The sequence below is a fragment of the Onychomys torridus genome, chromosome 12, assembly GCF_903995425.1.
Source record: "Onychomys torridus chromosome 12, mOncTor1.1, whole genome shotgun sequence".
NCBI classification, from domain to species: Eukaryota; Metazoa; Chordata; class Mammalia; order Rodentia; family Cricetidae; genus Onychomys; species Onychomys torridus.
Window position 1 is genome coordinate 66,205,216 of NC_050454.1, and position 23,980 is coordinate 66,229,195.

Here is a 23,980-nt window from a genome sequence, read left to right on the forward strand (position 1 = left end):
CTGCACTGGATAAAGCAATCCATAGACTCACTTCCCTCAGACTCTTGTGACTTGAGTACTTCCTCTTGTATTTAACGTATTGTTTCATTCTTTTGCAAGATCCAGCACATCTACAATGTGACACTCCAACATGTTTCTCTAATTACATGCATATATGATTTTTTCTCACATAAGAAACTATGAGCTCCAGGGCATGGATCTTTTCCCACTCTTCATACTGCATTGCCATGCAAAGTGCCCATAACAAATAAGCACTGAAATATTTGTTGGCTAGATTAAAGAATGGACAGATGATGAATGGATGGATGATGATTTAATGAAATTTCATCTGAAATTAAATAATCTATGACAACATTTTAGACGAAGGAGTACTTATATTGGATAAGTCGTCGTTACCTAATTATTACAGCAAAATTCTGCCGGTAATTTCATGTGCCTAAAGTGATAAAACTGTTCTGTGTAAAGATGGTGGTCATATACACTCCAAAGCCATTACTCTTGTAAATCTATCTTAAGTAGGCTGTTAAGATAAAAACTGAGATCACAGAAGTATTTTACAATGGAAAACATATTAGTCTGGGCACACAAAGTGTAATCTGACAAAAATTAGATGTATTGAGACCAGAATTCTTCCTCAACAAACCAGTTAGTCTGCTCTCTCACCTGTTAACACATATTGACTACTTGGCATGGATTTTACCAATGTGACCTAAATCTACAGGCATTTAAGGAGAGATTAAAGTCACAGGCACCAGCATTCTGTATGAAATGGTGATGGGCACATATAATTTCTATTTAGGTTTCCAGTAATGCTGACAATGCTTTGTTGCTCAAAGACATCCAAAAGGTTATGAATGTGTTGTGGTCATTTTTATTTGTATAATTGCACCTTTAGATAAGAGCATTACCTCATGCTCCTGGACCTCAACATCAAGAAGAAAGTAAGACGCAGGTGTTTGGACAGCTATGATTAAACAGCTTGTATTCTTTAGTAAACTTTAAGTATATTTACATAAAGCAACTTAAAGAAAGGTTATTAGAAGGATTTCAGAGAGAAGCACTTAGTTTTAAGTAAAGATACTGCTGTGTGTTTATTTTACATTTATTTTAAGCTATATTGTTAAAAAAAGGTTGCAAAAACAAAACAAAACAAAAAAAGCTACTTCACAGGCTGAATTAACCAGACATGAACTGAAGACTACTTATTGTGTTTCTATAGATGTAGAGTAGTCACTCAGAAGCTGCATGTTCACATTAGATTTACTCTTTCACAATGAAATATATTTTTATGTATTATCACCATCAAAACTGTAACATCTATGATAGCGTAGATATTTGGGGTTAGTTCTGATGCTACTGATGTTCTATTTAAAAAGACCTTCCCTACCCCAACACCTTGAAGGGTATTCTTATGTTTTGCTAGAAGCTATAGTGTTTCACCTTTTAAATTAAGGTTTTTGATCCATTTTGAATTGATTTTTGTACAAGGTGAAACTTAAGAATATATTTCATCCTCCTGCAGGAGAAATCCAGCTTTTTCAGTACCATTTGTTGAATAGGTTATCTTTTTTCCTTTGTATGTTTTTGCCTCCTTTTTCAAAAATTAAGTTTTTTAATAGAACGCCAATATCATGGGAACTAACCAAAGTGTCAACAAACAGGACTACACAAGAATGAATTTGTTCTGTACAATAAAGAAACAATCAGCAGAAGAAACAGACATCTTTTTCTTTTAGTGTTAAAGAAATAACATAAAAAGGAAGTGTTTAGGGGGAAAATAAATTCAATTATGAAATATCTAGCCCACAGTTTTATTGTAATGAAATTTCCACTGAATTCTTCAAAATATTCCTTCATATTCTTACACTCTGATATGAAAAAAGGCCTGTCTCTTTCTAACCTAGTTACTATTTTTACAACCCTAAATTTTACTAAGAATATTCTTTCTGGCAAGTCTCTCTAGAGGCTCCACACTATAGACCTTGATGGAATTTATTCATAGTATTCTTTCAGTCAGTCATCACTTTCTTAGTAGCCTCATTCTTGAAAAAAAATGAAATTGTTCTTTGATTTAAGAAGTAGGACACTTGAAACACCATGTATGTATTTGTACAATATTGTTTAATAATATGCTATAAAACTTGAAGTGTGATCACCCATGCATCTCACCTTTCCCATGAACATAGCATTCATTACATCCACATTTATCTGTCATTCAGCATGGAGGGTATAGTAGAGCTGATTGTCAAGTGTAATACAAGCCTCATTGCCCCAGTGGCTCTGAATTCATTAAAATTATTTGTCAGTGTTCAAGAATACAGGACAAATAAGATACCAGGAACACTGTTTTCTTTTTTATCTCATTAAATATTCTAAACTATAAGAGATAGGCATAGCTCCAATTTTGCAGTTTGAATAAATCAGATAAAGATCATTTAAATAATGGGCTTCATCATACCAAATAGAGCAATCAAGTCTGCCCAGTTATGTGGTGTTGGATTTATGTTCTGTTAGTTTTCATTTTATGTGTAGGTACATTTGACTCTAAAAATATTTCTACAACCATTGATCTGTTTCTCTGTCTGGATAAATGAAGCATTCAAATGTTTAGTTTTTCTCAATATATTTTAATTAACTAGATATATTCATAATGGGTCCAGTAAATTATTTCACTAACTGACTATAAAGGTTGAAATTGATTCAGAGACAGATTTTTTTCCAAAGATACTCTGTAAAAAGAAATTCAACTTATAATAAGGAATAAAAGTGTAGGCATGTGCAAGAAGAGACACAATCCACTATGGCATGAGGTATCCTTTTCTCCCCCTTTGAGATCTTCTGGTAATGAGAAGAACACCATCCGCTGAGTGTGGAGTAAAGATGCAAACTGTGGCCACAGAGAAAGTTGATATGAAGTAATGCAGCAGAGCTAGGGCTGGAGAAAATGAGTTCTGAGACGAGATGTGCCAAAGGAGCTAGGTTTCAGATTTTAACAAGTGCGTGGACTGTGCCATGATTACATGAATATACAAACTGATGCGAGATTGGAGGCAACTGGCAGCAATAATAGTAGTACCACCATGTAGAACACTGATTTTAACAAAACATAATCTGTGAACCAAAAAAAGCCAGCACATCTGAATCTTGGGTCTTAAGGGATCCTCTCTCAGCCAGCCTCATAGGTGTGACAGTTACCAGAAGGCTCAATGGGGGTAGTACTTTCAGGTCAAAGCTGGAAATGCTACCCACTATAGATTCCCTCTATAGACTGTGACCTAGGATATGTAAACCAACTAAACATTTTCTCCCTACACTGATTTTGGTCATGCTATTTATCTCACCAATAGAAACAAGAAGAAGAGAGAAACTGACTGGAAACATAATGGAAGCAAAGAAACAATACTGAAGATAGTGGTCATCAGTACCAAAGGCCATACAAAGGACCATAAGTCATATCAAGAGAAGTGAGGATATTCATAAGTTACAGTGAGAACAAGAGACAAGAAAAAGAGAGCCCCAATAGAGACAGTGCGAAAAAGTCATTTTCAGCCTTAGGTTTAAATTTGGAGCAAGTGATCTGGTATTGAAACAGGATTTTCAATACTGAAAGACTTGAGCATGTTTTCAGACCAAAGGCAAAGTGACAGTAGGGGGAAAACAGATGTGAAAAATACTGTAGACAGTGTAATTTTTCAAGCCAGGTGTTGAAGGCGTTGGCATCGAACGAACAGCAGAGGAAAGATTTTCTGTCTTTTTTCTTTTTCTTTTTTTCTTTCTTTCTTTCTTTCTCTCTTTTTTTTTGATAGGAGAGGGTATGTGATGGTTTCCACTGAGACTGAGGTAAATCCCCAAAAGATAGGTTCAAATGTAGATAAGTGTGAGGGAAGAAAGTTGATAAGATTCTCCTGTGGTAGATTTAATACTCTTCAAAAAACAAGAGGCAAGTGTTGTGAGCAGAGGAGGATGAAAGTCTCGAACAAGCAGCTTGAGGGATGGCGGTGAGGGGACAGGAAAGAACATAAATAAAAGGTGCACCAGGCAGTCCCTAAGACTCAGTTAGAAGGAGAATACTGCAATTGTGCAGAGGTGTTACTCCACAGCTCTGAAACTCTCTGGCAACAGCTAAGAGGGGCTTGAGGGTACAGTGCTACTCTAATTAATGTACAAATTATCACTGAAAATATTAAATGATAGAAGGAGAAAAGAGCTTAGTAAAATAAACATGATTGGTAAGACAAACAGGATATATAGTAAGCGGTGCAGATTAGTTACCAAATGGGTGCATTGGCTGCCAAAGGTGACACTGTTAATAGTAATCCTAGAACACTTAGATGTAAACTACTGAGCATGTAGGATGTGAGTGAAGAACAAGGCAGACTTTCTTAAGGAGGGGAGGCAGGGAAGGAGTAATAAATCTTGATTATGTGGGCAAAATGACTTCGCTGCAATAGAAGTGTAAGGAACTAGAAGATTGGAGGTTTAGGGATCTGAGCATTGGCTTCAGGAAATTGCACTATTTCATGTTAAGCCTGGATTAGAATGACATGTTAAAGTGGAGCAGAGGTGATGAGGTGACAGAGGAGTTCTGAAGCTCTAGTGTTTAAATTGGTTGTCTACATGATGAATGTAAGCATAGGAGACCCAGCACCATAGCTTTCAATACCCTGAGTTAGGGATCATATTGGTGGCAAGTGACAGATAGCAGAAAACAGGACAAGTTGCTATATGATGGAAATAAATATGAGACACAGAAATATGTTAGTGTCCAGTGGAGGCCACGTTGTCTGCACCATCTATCAGAAGATGCACGCGTAGATGTGGCTTTGCCCACCAACAAAGAACTGAAATACTGACCAATATGATTACTCTAGGCCACTATACCTTAAACTTATCCCTGAATATCCTTGTCTTTGTAATAAAAATGATATTTAAAGTTGTTCCTGTGCTGTGAAAAAAGAAGCAAATGAGTTTATATTGGTCCAGGATATTGAAGAGAAATTTTCATGTGACAAGTACTCTGTGGCAGGTGTCAGTAATATTCCCCTCATTTCATCATTTCTCATCAAGCACAGAGAAAAAAATCCATTTGTCTTTCCTTCTCAGTAGCCTGGAGTTTTGCTTGTAATACTCACTTGGGGAACTGTGCTTAGACAAGCTGTGATTACATAAGCAATACCAAAGAGTGGGCAGAGAAGGAAGCAGAAGGGAAATAGAGTTGATGGCAAGCCAAGAGCAGAGTGGAGTGCAGTAGAGGCTCAGATGACAGGAGGTAGACCACTTAAATGGACATTAGTGAAGCTGCTGTGGAAGGAGCACATCCCATATCATAAGTGTGTCAAGAAGAAACATTCACCAGATCAGCATCTACATCTGCACAGGAAGCTACAGCATTTATTTTTATTTATTATTATTCCCAGCTGTTATTTTTTCTTCTTTCCCTCACAGATATTTTATATTCTTGGCTCCACTGTTAGTAAGTTTGGTTGAAGAATATGAGCTGCTGTGATACGTAGGACATCTAGAGAGATGCAGGCAAGACATCAGAAATGTCCCAGCAATCCATCTTACCCAGCTTTTTCACAACATGTCTTCGAGAGTGGTCCTTTTAACAAGGTCCCAGAATGACAAAGAAGAACAAATGCTTAGTGGACCACCTAGAGTCACATAAGAGATAAATGACCATTTGGCTGTTGAAATCATCCATGCTTTTGAAATTTTACCTCAGCAACACTGACCACACCGAAATTATTGTAAAAGGTGTATACTAATATGTAAGTATTGTATTGGTTTTGGGTTAAAATGGCAAATAGAGAGTGTAATTTCAGTGGATGGTAGAAAAAAGATTCAGATTATATAGTGCTAAATATTTGGTAAAATTGTTGTTAACAATAGTTTAAGAAAAAGCAATAAAATTCTGGCTTTGGAGGAACAGATTATAGAGATAAAATTATTTATTGTACCATCATTATCGTTTTTTCTAATTAGGCAACATTGTAATTTTTCAACAGTTAATATTAGGAGATGGAGGGTCAATATAGAAGAAGAGGGAATGAAGGGATAAAATGACAATATGTTTCAACAAGCCATAGGAAGTCATATTATATTTTATTCGCCTTGATTTACATATGATATGTGGAAGTTTATGTGTATAAATACACATATTTAAGTTTAATGTACATAAACTAGTATAATACATAAACTAGTTTAAATACACATATTTAAACTAAATACATATATTTATGTTTTTTATGATGTTACCCCACTTGGCTGGACAATAATCCCCCCATGAGTTATATATTATCTAAAAAAAACCCTAAATACCAGGCATTTAAGAAACACCCTTTCAAGTTGTAGATGAATTCAAGATATTCCTCAAACAATATAGATTATTGTTATTTTTCTTGGTTAACTCTTAGAAGGTGAAGATAAGTCCCTATTGTTAATGACACCATACACTTGGGACACAGGACTCAGAGAATCCAAGCTAGATATGACATGAAATCCTCTTCTCTGAAGACTAGCTTTCATAGTATGTAAAGGTGCTATAGAAGCTGCCATAGGAAGAAAGCAGACAATGGTCCCACCCAGAAGTAACACCTATGGACCACAACAAAGATCGGCATGCATAAAAGCCGTAAGAGTTCAAGAGCAGCACTCATATCTTGACATAATCAACAACCATCTAATTGGAATTAAGCCCACTCAACAGAAGTAATGAAAACCTAGTCAACTATTGAGGTCATGACTCTTAAGAGAGAACCCATTCCTGCCACTTAACAAACCAATGTAATTCCTAGCTGCATTCAAAATATCCTTATACTCACTGAAAAGTGTAGCTCTTACCTCTCCTCAAAGAAACTTCTCTTTGCAACAGATGGAGACCACTAGAGAAAACCACAGTCTGTCAAAATGCAGAGAACAACTTCCCAGACACAATGGATATATCTACAACTCCTATACCAAAGGCTCAGGAAACACTGCAGAAGACAGACAAAAAGATTGAAGGAGCCAAATGACCAAGAAATACATGTGAGAATGTGTCTCTTAGAAATGAACTGGAAGCTTCAACCATGATATCTCAACAATATGGCTGCCTACACAAGAGCTGATCAAAAACACCAATAGATATGCTAACATGGAAGGAAGAGATCACATAGGATCCCACCTCTAGACAAAGAGCTATGGGCAGTAAATAAATGCTAAGAACAGGATAAACAATCTTTGTGGGTAATGTATTGTGCACCCTAATAAAGCTTTCCTGGTGATCAGAGACCAGAACAACTGCTAGATTAGACATAGAGGTCAGACAATGGTAGCACACACACTTAATCCTGTCACTCAGGAGGCAGAGATCCATCTGGATCTGTAAGTTCAAGGCCACACTGGGAACAGGGTCAGGTGTGGTGACACAAACCTTTAATCTCAGCACTTGAAATCTCACATCTTTGCTTGGGAAGGACACACACCTTTAATCCCAACCCAGGAAGTGATGGCAGGAAGCAGAAAGGTATATAAGGTATGAGAACCAGGAACTAAAGGCTTTTAAGGAGTTTAGCTGAGACCCTCAGGGGTGAGGACTCAGAGGCTTTTAGTCTGAGGATTCATGGAAACAGGATGGGCTGAGGAATTGGCAAGGTGAGGTTGGCTGTGGCTTGTTCTGCTTCTCTGATGTTTCAGCTTTCACCCCAACGTATGGCTCTGGGTTTTTCTTTTTTTTCTTTTTTTTAATAATAAGATCTTTTAAGATTCGTGTTACAAGTCTTCCTTGGGAGAAGACTGCTAATTGGCAAGACCACTAATACACCAAGTGGTCAGACCTGAAATCATATGCATACAAATAACACTAAACAAATTCAACATACTATATGTATATATTTATATAATAAAGAAAATTAGGCCATGCACTTGAGAGGGATAGCATTGAGGGTACATCTAAAGGGCTGAAGGGAAGAAACAGAGCACAAACACCTAGTGCTCCTATTGAACCATGCTTCCTTTTTTTTTAACGAATATTTTAACATCTGTGAAACCCTGTTCCTGATTACAAGGGTGATTCAAGACCTTCATGTCCTTCTTTGGAGGAGATGGTGGAACACCTGCAGATCCTCTTTGTTTTCTACAGAGAATTTCTTAACCTCTCCTCAGAATACCAATGAAGGAAGGGAGTTAAAACTGGATGTCACCAAGGGCACACAACATCTGTTCTGAGAGGAGGTAATGAGCAGAGCCTGAGAAATGTCTTCTGTTTAGAATATGAATTCACTTAACTTTAGGGCCTCAGCCGTGCAGTGAGGGGATCTTTCTGAGAATGCCACTAACCTGCCCAGAAGAAGTATTGCTTCTGCTCTCAACATGTCCAGAATAGAAGCCCGTCTTTATGCTGGGAGTTCAGGGCTCAAAGAGAAGTGAAGATTAGTAAAAAATGTGTTGTCAGTGAAAGAGAAGAGTATTACTAACTTACCTTTTACACTCTTGTTCTGAAAATCACATCTCATTGTGACTAAAGGTGTCAATTCACCACATTGATATCTTTATAAATACTAAATTTATATTTTTACTAAAAATTGTGAATTTTATACATTGTTCTTTCTTCTTTATTTAAAATTTCTCCTTTTTTTGGAGTTAGAGACTGCTTAGCAGTTAAGGGCACTTGCTACTTGCTCTTCTAGAAGACCTGAGTTCAGTTATAATCCTAGCACCACAGTGGCTGGTTCATGACCATGTGTAGCTCCAGCTCCAGGGGATTCAGCACTCTTTCTGGCTTCCACATGTGGTACATACACAATAGACATTTTTTTAAAGTTTTTAAAAAAATCTTTAAAACATAATCATGCCTCCCCCACAAAAAAACAAACAAACAAAACCCCCTGATGCACATCGTTCTTCTTGAAAAGGCCACAGACGATAGGCAACTCTCATTCAGTCATGTTGGAGTATATGGTCATGTGGTTACCTCAGCCTATATAAAACTGGACAAGTTATGCAAATTAATTCAAGTCAGAAGTTTTATGAAGTCTCAGGACCACATCTGAACAGAGGAAATAAGCCATCTTAGCCTTACAGGTTCAGTCGTACCTTCCTGCATTTAACTCTTCCAGGCCTCTGTTTAAAGGAGGCTCAAACCAACCACAGTGTTATAGTGATTAAAGACCAGAGGTTGTCTGTTTTGTCATAGCATTTACTTATTTACTTTACTAAAGTACCACAAGGATATCTCTCTCTCTCTCTCTCTCTCTCTCTCTCTCTCTCTCTCTCTCTCTCTCTCACACACACACACACACACACACACACACACACACACACAGAAATTATACACAAATGACACTGAAGAATGAAAACATACAATAAACAGCAAATAATGTGAAAGAAATTTAGCTTTATTGAAAAGTAAAATTATAAATTTTCCTACATATTAGTGCCCTGGGTTTTTATAAGCAAATGACCCCAAATGAGACAGCTAGCCTAAATTCTTAGTAGATCCCAGAAATTCTTCCGTAGCAGCATGGACGATAGGTGCTGTATGCATATCGAGAGCCACAGCCACAGCCGTAGCCACAACCTAGGCTACCATAGCCATAGCCCAGGCCACCATAGCCATAGCCCAGGCCACCATAGCCATAGCCCAGGCCACCATAGCCATAACCTAGGCCACCATAGCCATAGCCCAGGCCACCAAAGTAGTTTCCGTAGCACATGCTGTCAGGAATGGGAGTTTTCTTGAGGCAGACAAGGAGCTTCTGGATTGTGAATCTGCAAACCAGGTGTGGGTCCTTTTATATGGCCTGAATGGCATGTAAAGCAAACCACAGAGTCCTCCAAACTCATTACCATTAAAATAAAAAACAAGTACGCTGTCAGCAAACATGCCATCCATGTGTCCAAGACAGGATTGTCACTGTGTCAGGATTTCTAAATGCTGAGATCATGAGTCTTCTGGCCACAGGAGTCTCTGTTGTTCAGAGATGGCTTGCTTAAAATTCCAAATATGAAACTACTGAGAGTCCATACAAAATGACATAAAATGCTTGTGTCTTGCCTCCAAAGATTTCTTTTCAAATAAGATTCTGTCACTCCTTTAAGTTAGTCTGTTTATACCTCTAGTTAGTTATATTCCTTCTGTATCTATGAAATTTTTCTGCTGATAATTTTCTTTAGTTCATATTGCAATGACTGTGCACAGATAAATCAAAATGACCAGAATCTGAATCTTCCTTGATGCCTACTTCCTCAGAAAGAAATGTTTGAGCTCTTGTTCCCTTTGTCTACTTTTGGCTAAATTCTTTCCATAATTTTGTTGCTTTTTCTTTCTTTTATATGACACTAAGATCCTCATTTCCTATCAGAATATCGCTTTGTTCACAATTTTAGTTAAGACTTTCCTGAAGCCCTGCATCTTCACTTCCAATGACTTCCAGGTCACCAATGTATTTTTCTCTATTTTCTTCCTTTATTTTGGAGAGCTTATTGTATTGTATTTGTACCCTTTACACTCCACCTTCTCCCCTGTGTTCAACTCCTCCTGTTCCCTGACTCCTTCCCATGAGTTAATATTTTTTTTTAATATTTTATTATTTTATGTGTGTATGAATATGCATAGATATATATACCAGCTTCTGGGTCTATTTAGTGTTGGCTGCATGCATATGTGTTTATGCTGATCACTGGCACTGGATAATGTCAAGGGGGCTGGTCCATGAAAAAGAATGAACCACCCTCTCTCAGCAGCCATTGTAGCTTTTCATGAGTGGGTGGGGCTTTGTGAGATTTCCCAACTCAATGATGGCATGGTTTTGTCCATTGGTGTTGTCATTGGACCAGTCTCATAGGACAACCATTTTTTTGACATTTCTTAAGTGTAGCTTCCTTATAAGATACTAAAGACATTATCACAGAGTAGACATTCTCTTTCCACCCCTCCACAGAGAACTAAAACATATGAAAACCACACTTTGATTGCTATTTCATTCATTTGTTCATCAGCTCCTCATCAAGGGGCTCCCATTCCCAAAACTGTGATAGGAAATCATGGTAAAACATATGAACTGAGGAACTAGCAAGGTGAGGAAGCTGTGGGTTGTTCTGCTTCTCTGATCTTCCAGTATTCACCCCAATAACTGCCCTCAGGTTTGATTTCATTAATAAGACTCTTTGATATTCAGGTTACATCTGGTGCCCAATGTTCGTGGTATGAATTCTTGAAAAAGCTACTTGCCTGTGGCCTTTCCAGTTCCTGCTCAGACTCGAGCTACCCTCAGCCAGTTGTGGTGGCACACTGGCAGGATTTGCTAAAGGAGGCAGAGGCAGGAGGATCCTGAGTTTGAGGCCAGCCTACAAGTCTTGCTAAGGAGAAGCTTCAGCCTGGACCAAACCACAAACGGTGGCAGTGGGACCATGGAAGCAGTGACTGCTGCTCCAAGTTGCAGGGTACTTCTCATCGTGTTGGTGACTGCGGTGATGCTGCTACCTGGGAGAAAGGGTCTACTACTGGTTGTTCAGAGAAGATTTGCCAGGACCATAATGTTACAAAAAAGCCTTGGCAAAGGTCAGTTTGGAAAAATTTGGCAAGATAAATGGTGGGGAGAAAGTGCTGGGAAGATTTTCTCTTCTAGGGAAGAACATTCATGGTTCCAAGAGACAGACATTTATCAGACTGTGATTACTCCAAACCAAAGAGGAAGCAAAAAAAAAATCTAAAGGGAAGCATGACCATGCCTAACAGTGACTTTGGAATCTTCAAAATGATGACAGGATCCCACAACGATAATTCAACATGGATTATGATAAAGCCATGAAGCTGATTAACACCACCAAAAGACTGACTTTGGATTACAAACTGCTTAGGACAATTTTGAGATGGCTAGCTGAGATGATCCAGCCTGACAGATGACTTGAACAAGGACTTGTGACAAGCTCTGCCCTTTCCCATTATGCAGAGAATGGACAAATGATACAGGACTTGACAATAAACCCAAAAATAGAGTTTTTGTTTAAAAAAGAAAAAGGGGAATATAGATATGAGGTAGATCACTGAATCTACTCTGAGAAAAAAATATAAAGAAATAATAGGATAAATGGGTAGATCATTGAATCTACACTAAAAAGAAAGAGGGAAAGATATAAAAATGACAAAAGGTAGATTATTGAAACTTTTATGAATAGAAAAAAGAGAATATGAATATGATAAGAAATAAGATCAATTTTTGAATCTACTTTTAAAAAGGAACTACTTGTTTTAAATAGGATAAGTAATGAAAATTTTTTTGACTGAGTTTATCAAATGTTACTGGAATGGACATTGTCAAAAAATATATAATGGAGTTTTTTATCTGAATCTGTCAAATTTTAATGGACTAGACATTGTTAATGTAATTCTTTTCTGTATATATTGTATATACTTATTCAATAGTTTTTCTTGTATTAGTTATAATCCTTTTTAATTTTAGACAACAAAGGGAAAATGTGGTGGTATTGTGTTCTTCAAAATATTGTGCACCCTAGTAAATTTATCTGGGGTCAGAGAACAGACAGCCACTAGACACAGAGCCAAAAATGGTGGCTAGAAAATGGGTCAGAGCAAGCCATAGCAGAAGCTGGGCGGTGGTGGTGCACCCCTTTAATCCCAGCACTTGGGAGGCAGAGCCAATCGGATCTCTGTGAGTTCAAGGCCACATTGGAAACAGCCAGGCATGGTGACACAAGCCTTTATTCCCAGGGAGTGGGGGCAGATAGAGAAAGATTATATAAGGCGTGAAGACCAAAAAGTAGAAGCATTTGGCTGGTTCAGCATTTGGCTGGTTATGCTTTTAGGCTTTGGAGCAACACAGTTCAGCTGAGAGCTGAGACACAGAAGTTTGCAGTCTGAGGAAACAAGACCAGCTGAGGAACTGGCAAGGTGAAGAAGCTGTGGCTTGTTCTGCTTCTCTGATCTTCCGGCATTCACCCCAATAACTGGCCTCGGGTTTGATTTTATTAATAAGACTTTCTGATATTCATGTTACACAAAGCAGTCTTCGTTTTCTACAGGTAATAATTGAGACAAATGAAGATGGAGAAAGACTATAAAATTCATTTATGCCAATTCTACTCTTCATGGATACTACAAAGATAACAAAACTCAGGGGATTTCATGAGGTTTACCAAGTTCCTAGGTGCTAACTAAGTAAGATAAAATGGATAAAAGTTGTCTTTGAGTGATAAATTTTATATAAGTTAGAAATTAGAGTCAGCCATTCCTGCTACTTTAATAAAAAAGAAAGCTAAGTGTGAAGATTACAATCTTAATAAAAGAAAATATTTGTTATATTTGTGGAGGGGAGTATGTTCCAAGTAAATTATGTATTCATATGAAAATGTCTTTGTGAAGTTCATCACTATGGACAATGAATGTGAATCTATATAAACCATATATTAAGAAAAACCAATGCTGTGGATGATTGATTGATAAATACAGTGTTGACTGGCCAGTAGCCAGGCAGGAAGTATAGGCGGGAAAAGGAGAGAGGAGAATTCTGGGAAGTGGAAGTCTGGGGCTGAGAGACACTGCCAGCCATGGCAATAAGAAGCATGATGTAAGATACTGGTAAGCCACGAGCCAATGGCAAGGTATAAATTTATAGAAATGGGTTAATTTAAGATATAAGAACTAGATAACAAGAAGCCTGAGCCATTAGGACAAACAGTTTAATTAATATAAGTGTCTGTATGTTTATTAGAGTCTGAGTGGCTGCCAACCCAGACAAGACTGGAAATAGCTCCAGCTACAAACCAACATGGTTTCAGCATCACAAATATTAGGAGAGCAGTACAAAAAGATGAGGTCAGATGCAGAAGGGGGTCAGCTTGTGAAGTAGCAGCCCAGTCTAGGGTTAAATAGTCAACTGGCCCATAAATTCAAAATCTGATATTAAAATGAATCCTGAGACTGATAGGAGAGTAAAGGAAGGGTAGGGCCCTAGTAATGAGAAGAGCTACTGCAATGAACTAATATATAATACAAAAGATATCGTCTCAGAGTCTTAGGCATGCTAGCATTTTGAGGTCAAATTCTAAATGATTCAAAAAAGATAATAATAAGAAGCAACCATTGAGATAGGCAGTGAAGAAAGCAAATGTGTAAAAAGGATTCCATGGAAGAGGAGCACGTGCTGAGGAGGGAAGGCAGGGAGGTGTCAGCCGATGTGTTATGGATCCCTTACACAGTAACAGGGAAGCAATCTAATTAGTTCTCTGCCTTTCCAGGTTGTATGCACTTGACAGTTGTTCAAAGACTAATCTGCTAATTCTCTTAGACTATTCCAAAGTGGGTTTGTCTGTTGTTTTTACATAAATGTGTCAGGGTCATATATTTTTTCATATTTATTATGTAGTATTTGCAATATCACAAGGCAAGTAAGATTAGGCTCTCTCAGTACTAATGATGTTAATCTTTATCATTTTGTGTTCATTGAGTATATTTTATAATTACCAGTTTCCACATGAATGTGCACATTGTGGAGGCTCTTTGAGAGTATGTTAAGCATTTGATGGATCATCAAATATTTGTGCTTTTAAATATTCCACTCAAAATGTTCTATTATAATTATTGATTTTCATTTTATTATAAAAAGAACTTTGCATTTTCTTCATTGATTTGTTCACTCATTTTCTTCCTTTTTTCAAAGCATTACAATCCTTATACTATTTCCACACACTATCTAGAAACTTGCCAGTAAGAACTTCTTGGAGTCTATATGATATGTTGCTCACATGTTTATCTTCTCCAATGTTTAAATCAGATAGTACACTCCTATGTCTGTTATATTTGATATTCAGAACATCTTGCTACAAAAAAAAACACATTACTTCCTTTCATCATTTAAATTTTAACAAAAATTACTCATTGACAATGTTTTTTCTTTAAACGTATGGCATAGATTCCAATGTGGGGCCATTCCTTAATATTGTCACCTTAGGAATTCCAGGAGAATGAATGACTTTATACTGTTTCTGCTAGTTGTCATTGCAATTGTTTATTTATGATTGATGGTGTGTATGTACACAGAGAAATGTGCTGACTCTTCAAAGTACATTGTAGACAAAAACCATTTATTTTACTGGAAATTTTACAGTAAAAAATATTAAGATCAAGCAGATAAAATGTATTTATTAATAAATACCAATCAAGGGCCAATAGGATTGCTCAGCATGTAAAGACACTTGCTGCCCAAATTGACAACATGAATTTGTTCCCCAGGACCCATTAGTAGAAGGAGATAACTGAATTCTCCAACCCGTCCTCTGTCCTCCACATGGGCACTGTGTCAAACATGTGCACAAGCCTATAACCCCTTGCCCCTACACATACACTGAAGAGTTTTTTTCTTTGGTTAAGAAGACTGGCTGATCTTACAGACAACCTGGGTTCAATTCCTAGCACACACAAGGTGGCTCACAACCATATGACTCCTGTGCCAGGAAATATGACATTCTCTTCTGGCCTTCATAGACACCATGCTCACAAGTGGTACACAGTCATGCATTCAGGAAAAACAGGAATAAACACACACAAAGTAAAATAAATAGTAATTGTTTTCAAAAATTTAAACAGACACATGAATTTCTTCTAAAAGTGTGTTTTAGCACTATGTTTAGAAACCAGTGTAGAGAAAAATCACAGGTATAGAAATTTGAGTGAATAAAAACTATTTGACTTTTTCATTGTATTTAAATCTCATTTCTTCACTTGAATTCTTATAAAAGTTAATGCAATCAGTTAATTATACTTCTTAACATATCTGCTGAGTGAATGTAGGGGATCTTCAAAACTGCCCTCCATAATATTTATATTTTCAATAGTCACCAAATAATTCACAATCTACCTTGGTCTAAAGAAGTGTTAAAAAGTATCTTATGGCCAATTGTTGAAGGTCAAGACTAAAATAATATTCTGTGGTTAAAAGCAAGCCAACTAAAATTAGTGAATATACTCCCTATTCACAAACAGCTTGCTTTAAAACTATAACCAAATACCTAGTGTGAACTGTAGCTTTATATACATCGCTGCAGAATCTGATTAAAGCTACTATGGTTTGTGAAGAATGCTTCTTTAACATGTTAAGCACCTTTTAACAGCACATTAATGTATTAGTCATAAAATTAGCCAATGACATGAGACCATGGCAGGTCCCACCCACACTGAGAGCATATAAAAGGCCCTCTCTGCAGGCAGAACTGTACAGACTCAACTCACCTACACATCTTCTCTACCCAAGAACAACCTCAACAACCAATATCATGTGTGGCTACTATGGAAACTACTATGGAGGCAGAGGCTATGGCTGCTGTGGCTATGGAGGCCTGGGCTATGGCTTGGGAGGTCTGGGCTGTGGCTTTGGAGGCCTGAGCAATGGCTTTGGCTCCTACTATGGCTCTGGCTACCGTGGACTGGGATGTGGCTATGGTTGTGGCTACGGCTATGGCTCACGCTCTCTCTATGGCTGTGGCTATGGGTGTGGCTCTGGCTATGGATCTGGATTTGGTGGCTACTATTGAAGACACCATGGGAGACTCTGACCTCCTCCAATTGTAAATTTAAGACTCATGAATTCTGAGCCACACATGCACTGAGCCTCTTCTCTGAAGATGATAATGCCGAGACTATCATGATATGCTGTAACCTACACAGAGGACATGTACATCTTGGATATCCTCATAAAGGGAAGGAATGAAATTTACCTGACCTCTGTCACTTCTATGGCTCAGAATAATGTCATCAGAGCAATGGCCTTAGTAACTTTCATTCTTGTCCTCATTTATCTCTTCTCTAATAAACCTCATTAATACAACAATTATTCCTAGTGTTTAATTCATTTTTTAGTGTCAAAATTTTCTTATTGCAGTGTTTGGTTTCAGCATCCATGAAAGACAATGATCACTTTCTTAGACATTATTTTCACTTGCTATTTCTAGGCCAATTTCTGTACTATGTCCAGGTTAGTTGTCCTATGAAAATGCATTTGTGTAAAGCTCAACTTCCCCTTTCACTAGTGAAGAAGTATTTGTCATGCTATATAATTCTAAAATACAGGAACTTTATGTATAAATTATCTTGAAAATAATTTCCACAATTTTCACATACCACTTGTACCAAAACCAACTACTGCTTTCTCATCTTCCTTTCTAACTTACAAAAAGGTTTGTAGTGTAACAATATGTTATAAAATAGTCACATACATACACAATCACACATATTGTGTCACTTTGGGTTTGTTGTTGGAAACAACAATGCAGAATGGCAGCTCACACTGTGCCCATCAAGACAAGGGTTGTGTCTCTGCCATAATAGGAATTAAAATGTATCCCTGCATTCAACATGCTCTGTATAAAAGATTTTTATGTCATGGGGACTCTGGTAGAATTTTCTAGATTAGACATCTAGAAATGAAGTTCATTTTTCAGCACAGCTTTACCATTTTCTTCTACTTCTTCTAAAGAAAGTGGCCCCTTTAAATTTAATGGTGTCAGTTTCACTCCTTGGTTCTTCATTAGGGAAATATCTATTCTAACTAGGCTTTTAAAATTATAATCATTCATGTCTGCAAAGCCATCACATGTCATTTGAAATATACCTTGTCAACTGATTCACTAACATTAAGTCTGTCAAATATAGCATTTAGCATTTTCATTTTAACAACTCCATTGTTAGACTTTCATGGATGCCTATAATCTGAGGAAGTCATAAGGCTGAGGAAGGAGAATTGCAAGTTCAAAGACACCCAGGGTAGCTTGTCTCTAAGAAAAAAAAAACAAAGGGTTGAGAATGTAATTTCCTAATACAGACTTTTCACATCATGAGAGAATCCCTATCTATAATATCCAGTATCATTAAACACAAACTAAAATAAATCTGTTTTCTATTTTCCTTGTAACTAATCTGTTTTCTGTTGGTTGTTTTCTTCCTGGTTCCCACTTTGGTTTACTGAGCTATGCTTCCTGATGTTCCATAAGGGGTGAATATTAATTTAGTTTTATTGCCTTTTCATTTTTACTAATCAAAATGTTTAGTGCTATAGATTTTCTGTAATTGCTGCTTTACTTTCATAGATTTTTCAAGTGTTATTTTATTACCGTTATTTACTTTAAAACTGTAAATATTTTGCATTTTAGACATTTTCTCAGTTGTCTGGAAGTTGTCTAATCAGAGATTTTCTTTCCATATCAAGGGTTTGTCTATCTTTGTTGTTGTAGTGAGCAGTTTTAGCTTCATTCCATGACAAGAAGAGAGAGCTTTTAAAAGCTCCTTTTCCATTGTTCCTTAACATCCTTGTCTACATGTGCATTCTCTGAAAGCATATGGAAAGATTTATTCTTTCTTGTTTTGTAAAGGTTAAATATGTACATATGCACAACCAAAAAGAAGATGTGTAGGAACACCGATAGGAGGAATCAATTGACCACTACATAACCACTACATCGAGTAAAATAAAAGGAGAGAACAAACACACTTAAGTAATATAATTGAAGTAGTTATTTTGATCTGTATGTGCATTTGTGAAGGTCCTGGACCCAATCTTTAAAAATGTAAAGGACAAGAACAAAAATATAAGAAATTAATGAAAAAACAAGAAAGAAAGGGAAGGATGGTAGGGAGCAGGAAGGAAGTAGGAAAGAAGAAAGGAAGAGAAATCTGGGCTCAGATATGCATGACTTTTCTCTTTTTGCACTTAAATAAAATATGTCTATACAAGATCCATCTCTATTGACTGTGGCGGTCAGGATGAAACTTCCCTGTGTGAACCTAATATTTTCTGGCTGCATTCTACTTCGTTATTAGGATTACTTATGGTTTTTATTGTGTTCTTAACCTCAGATAATTTAATTTATGTTTTAACAGACTTTCAGAATATCTTTTTCCTGTGTGTATAACATAAGAAGACTTAGGGTACTGTTCATGAGCTTAACTGGAATCTTTTCCTATCATCTAGTTAGAGCCATTAGAATATAGTGATGTGGATGATGGACTTGATGTCCTACTTTCATGCCTGTTGCTATGGCAAACCACTCTGGCTAGAAGCAGCTTAGAGGAGAAAGGGTTTAATTTAGCTCACAGTTCCAGGCTGCAGTCCACAGAGCAAGGAAGTCAAGGGAGCAGGAAAGTGAAGCAGCTAGTAACATCACATGCACAGTCGAAAGCAGAGAAAAAATGATTGCGCATGTGCCATGCCAACTACTTAGCTCACATTCTCCATTCTTATACAGGCTAGAACCCAAACCCATAGATGACTGTAGGCCACAATTGATGGAGCTTCCCATCATAATAACTGTAATCAATAAATCAACTGAGCAATTTATCTTCAACCAGATATGCATATCTATTCCAATATTATTGATTATGAAACATTCAAAATCCTTCCTTGTTATTTTTCATGAAAGATACAGCCTATTTATTATTATATCTATGTTTCATTTTTATTCCCTTGAATTCTACATTTTTAATATCAATATTAAAATTTAATTTGAATTTTTAAATTTATTTTCCCTAGGGCAGAATTTGTTTATTTTACTTAACAATAACTCCTTTGCTCAGTGAAGCCAATTGTGTTTTCACATACAGTTTTCATTTTCTTTTGTGTTTCTAAATTTCAGACTTCCAAACCAAGATGGTTTTCATGCTCTTCTATGCTTATTTATGTATAATTAATTTCCACAGAAGTGCATTCCTGCTAGTGATTTTCAAGAGTCCCTAAAAGGAACATGAGTTTATACATTTCTACATTTTCCCACAGCAATATGGAAATAGCTGACAAGGAGACCATGTGTCTCAAGTACCACCATTCATAATTTCAAAGATATGTTTATTATCTCAGAGTAACAGGCACCAGTAAAAATAAAAAAATTAAGAAAAAATTTACAGAGTCCTGTAATTGCAAGTAGCATAAATAACAAATTGTGGCACTGTCTACTTAGAAGAAAAACAACTCTTTGCTGCTGTCTTTGGTCAAGCATTGGATATACCAAAGATGAGGCTTTAGGTCGATAGCAGTAGCCTCTGGAACTTCTGGGGAAAAAAACACATTCACAAAACACCAGTTAAATATAACCTTTATTCAGATTTGATACATATAAGATTCCAATTACAGATAGTAAGACTATTGACAGGATCATGCAAATAAATACACACAAAACAATCTTTAAAAAATACAATATATAGAACAATGTTTTCAAAAGACAATCTTTAATAAAATATATTCATATTTTTCCTAGATAAATTAGTTACTTTATAATGAATAGTCCATTCTAGTAGTATGTATAGTTTGTTATACTGGTTTGTTCCAGTTGAAAGCTTTAAATAAATCGTAAAATAGAAAATCTAGTACCAAAAGAATGTTTCTTTCATTGATAGAAACTCTAGATCATTTCAGTGTAAAAAGTTCCATTGGTACACAATAATCTAAGACATGGCTGTCATTGCCTGTGTGAACAGACTTCACACTGAAATTAGTAATGCTGGAAGAAAAGGTGCCTCATAAGAAAAATAATAAGTCTCTGTTTCTCAAAAGAAGGGAGAAGTAGCAAGGATGGTAGCAGGCTTATCTATAGCCATCATAGCCATTGGACAGACTGACATAGTCACATCCCAAGCCTCCATAGCCTAGCCTAGGCCTCCATAGTCATAGTTCAGACCTCCCTATCTGTAATCATTACTGCAGAAGCTCATGGTGTCAGGATTAGAGTGCCCAGTTGTGTAGCACTGTCAGTTTCTAGAATTCTAAGTTCATATGGCCTTATAAAACAAGTGATTGGTGTATGGGGGAAACCACAGAAACTGTTGGATTCACATTAGCAAGTAACTAGCATTGAAATCATTTAAAATTGCTCTCACTACCAATATATCCAAGAAAATATTGTCATGGGTCAAGGAATATAAAATAATATGTCCTTTACAGATGTTCTTCCCTAGTTTTGGTGATGTGTTTGCTCCTGATGCCAAAGTTAATCCATTGCTAGTTAACATAAATAACATAAATATTATTGATATATATTTTATCACCAAAGAACTTTCTTCTTTAAAAGTATCTTCCATTCAGTTACTATTTATTTAATCCCAGAAAGAAGCTGATCACCTTAAAAAAGCTGAGGAAAACGAAAAAAATCTTTTGTAGCAAAATATAGGGTGTTAAGAGGTGCCATTCCTGATTTTTTAAAGTAACCATCAATCTATGGATATATCTATTGGGCATTTGTAGATGCATACTCACAGATAAGAATTGGAAATACTGTGTTAGATTAATGCAAGAAAATTATTTTTCTAACACATGGGAGGTTATGTGGTAAATCTAACACTTACCTAGTTGTTCTCTGTGGTGGTTTGAATGAAATTAGTTCCCATAAGCTCATAAGGACTAGAACTATTAGGAGGTGTGGCTTTGTTGGGAGTAGGTATGGCCTTGTTGGAGGAAGTATGTCATGTGATGGTGGGCTCTGAGGTCTCATGTATGCTTAAGCCATGCCCAGAGTTTCAGACCTGTTGTCTGAGAGTCAAGATTTATAACTCTCAAGCCCTTCTCCAGCACCATGTCTGCCTGCATACCACCATGTTGTGTCATGATAATAATTGACTAAACCTTGGAAAATGTAAGCCACCACAATTAAATGTTTCTTTTCTTTATAAAATTTGCCATGGTTACAGTGTCTCTTCAAAGCAATAGAAACCCCAACTAAGACATTCACCATCACAACTGAGAACAAAATCCAAAGAAAAAAGGAAAATAAAAAGTGGTACTGAACAATTGAATGGGATCAGTAGGTAAAAAAGAAACATTGAAATTAAAGCAAATTTGTGAAGCTGGGAGAAGAGACATGGTAGGTAGTCTTTCAGCAATAGAAGAAGAAAGTCATAATTCTGAATGCTCAAAGTTAAAAAAAATGGAGAGAGCTTATACTTAATGTTTACTCTCATGTCCCCTGTATTAGCAATTTCAGAAGAATAGATAGTGATCAAAATAAAAAACATAATGTATGGGAATAGACAGATATTAAACACATAAAATTGTGGGACAATACTAGATAAAAGGAAACTGTAAGGTTTGTGGCAGGTTTTCAAAGCCCAAGGGAAGCCAACTTTTTAAAAGTTATTATCAATAACTTTACTTAAGAACATAATAGAGATTGGAAAACTTACCATTAAAAAAAAGTGAGGAGTATCCCTTCCAGTGAATTTTCTAGCTGTTTGGATAGGAAGAGAAACTCAATTTTTAAAAGAGGAAGAGATTAGTTTTAGAAAGTTTCTGTGGAGATATAGTAAAACTTCATATAGGAAAAAGTTCCAAGAATGGATTATTTCATTACAACATTACAATTACAATATGCTGTTCTATTACAATAAAATTTAATAACTATTTCAGTCAAATATTTTAAAAGTTAAGTATACTTTTTTCTTACATTCTTTTTTCTTTCTATTTGTCTGAAGAATTTCAGCCATGTTGCATTTCAGGACTTTTAAAAAATCTTGGACTAGGGAAAGACTAACCACCATGCCATTTAAATAATTTTGTTCTTCTAAGCTATTGATCGGTTGACTATACTGTAACAAGTGAGGTCACTATGTGGAATCTGAACCATACATAATGATAGTGTCATCTAATTCAAAATTCTCAAACCTCATGATCATTCTGATAAAATGTCATAATAATTTTTTACAAAATCAGTCTACCAACAGCCATTAATGGAAAGAACATTCAAAAGCACACGTTCATTTGGGAATTTTGACACAAACCCTGCAGTCCTGGCCCTCAGGTGGTGATGGTGGTCTGATTACATGTCTGAGTCCAGCATGTACTACGTAATGAGACCATCATCCTACATACACACACACACACACACACACACACACACACACACACACACACACAGGAGAGAGAGAGAGAAAGAGAGAGAGAATGAGAGAGAAAGAGAATGAGAGAGAGAGAAATGAATAAATAAATGTGTTTATGTTTGATTTGAACATCAATATGAAAATCCTTTATGGGAGACTGTTCTACTCTTTTCTATACTAACCAAGGTAGATGTGCTGGAGAAAAGGACACTGTCACTTTTGACCTAGTCCCTTATACAATGAAAGTACACAATTCCACTGAAATATAAAACTAAACTTGTTTTTTTGAGCCTTAAGTAGGAGTATTTATTATCACACAAAACTGAATAGGAGCAGGACCAATTAAAAAAATGTGAAAGTTCAGCATTTGCTGTCATATACTGATAAAGCAAGAATGCTTTAAATAATTTGATCAGTAAAATTACATAATGGTAACCATAAACCATTGTATAGTTCCCTACATGAAATATCATTTTAATATTTGTTAAAGTACTGACTAATCACCATGAACTTATTTGTAAAAGTAAGTAGAGAAGTAAGAGTCAATGTAATAAATAAAAATTCTTGGTTTTATAGAAATTACACCCAAATGGTGTTAGTCTCAGCTGTATAACACCAAAACTTAATATGTTTAGTTCAGATTTGATTTTCTGAAATATTTAAAACTTAGATCATTATTATCATCAAGGGGATAAGAGTATGTTTGATTTCAGAAAAGGAAAGGAATTGAACCCTAGAGCAGAAAATGAATTTTTATTGTGGGTAAAAAAAAAAATGATTCAAAGAGAGGGTGTGATTTTTGTGAAAAGGAGATAAATAATATTTTGACTAAGAAAGTGTTGCCTCTGCATATAACACAGTCATCAAAGGTTAAAATGGAAGCATCATTTGTTTCAGAATTGTCTAGTGATTAGTACATGTGATGTGTGCTACTATATTGAATCCCTAAACTAGATAAGGAATGCTCACATGAGATATCAAGCCAAGCAAGCTACCTTAATGACTGAAGCATTTTCATGGGTGAAGAACAACAAAATAATTAGATTAGTCATAAAATTACTCAATAGCATGGGCACATGGGGGGGCTCCACCCACACTGAGAGCATATAAAAGGCCCTCTTCAGGGAG

The 23,980-nt window shown here is 36.3% G+C and overlaps 1 protein-coding gene across 1 annotated transcript; it reads right to left on the reverse strand.

The window, feature by feature from the left end:
* Positions 1-9,351: 9,351 nt before the first annotated feature.
* On the reverse strand, positions 9,352-9,740 carry LOC118593886 (keratin-associated protein 6-3-like). Its single transcript, XM_036203463.1, has one exon. The coding sequence runs from the start codon at positions 9,693-9,695 to the stop codon at positions 9,471-9,473; it is 225 nt and encodes a 74-aa protein (XP_036059356.1). The 5' UTR covers positions 9,696-9,740; the 3' UTR covers positions 9,352-9,470.
* Positions 9,741-23,980: the final 14,240 nt, after the last annotated feature.

Bases quoted from the DNA above. Each gene is read 5' to 3' on its own strand.
- LOC118593886 (XM_036203463.1), bottom strand. From the start codon at position 9,695: ATGTGCTACGGAAACTACTTTGGTGGCCTGGGCTATGGCTATGGTGGC.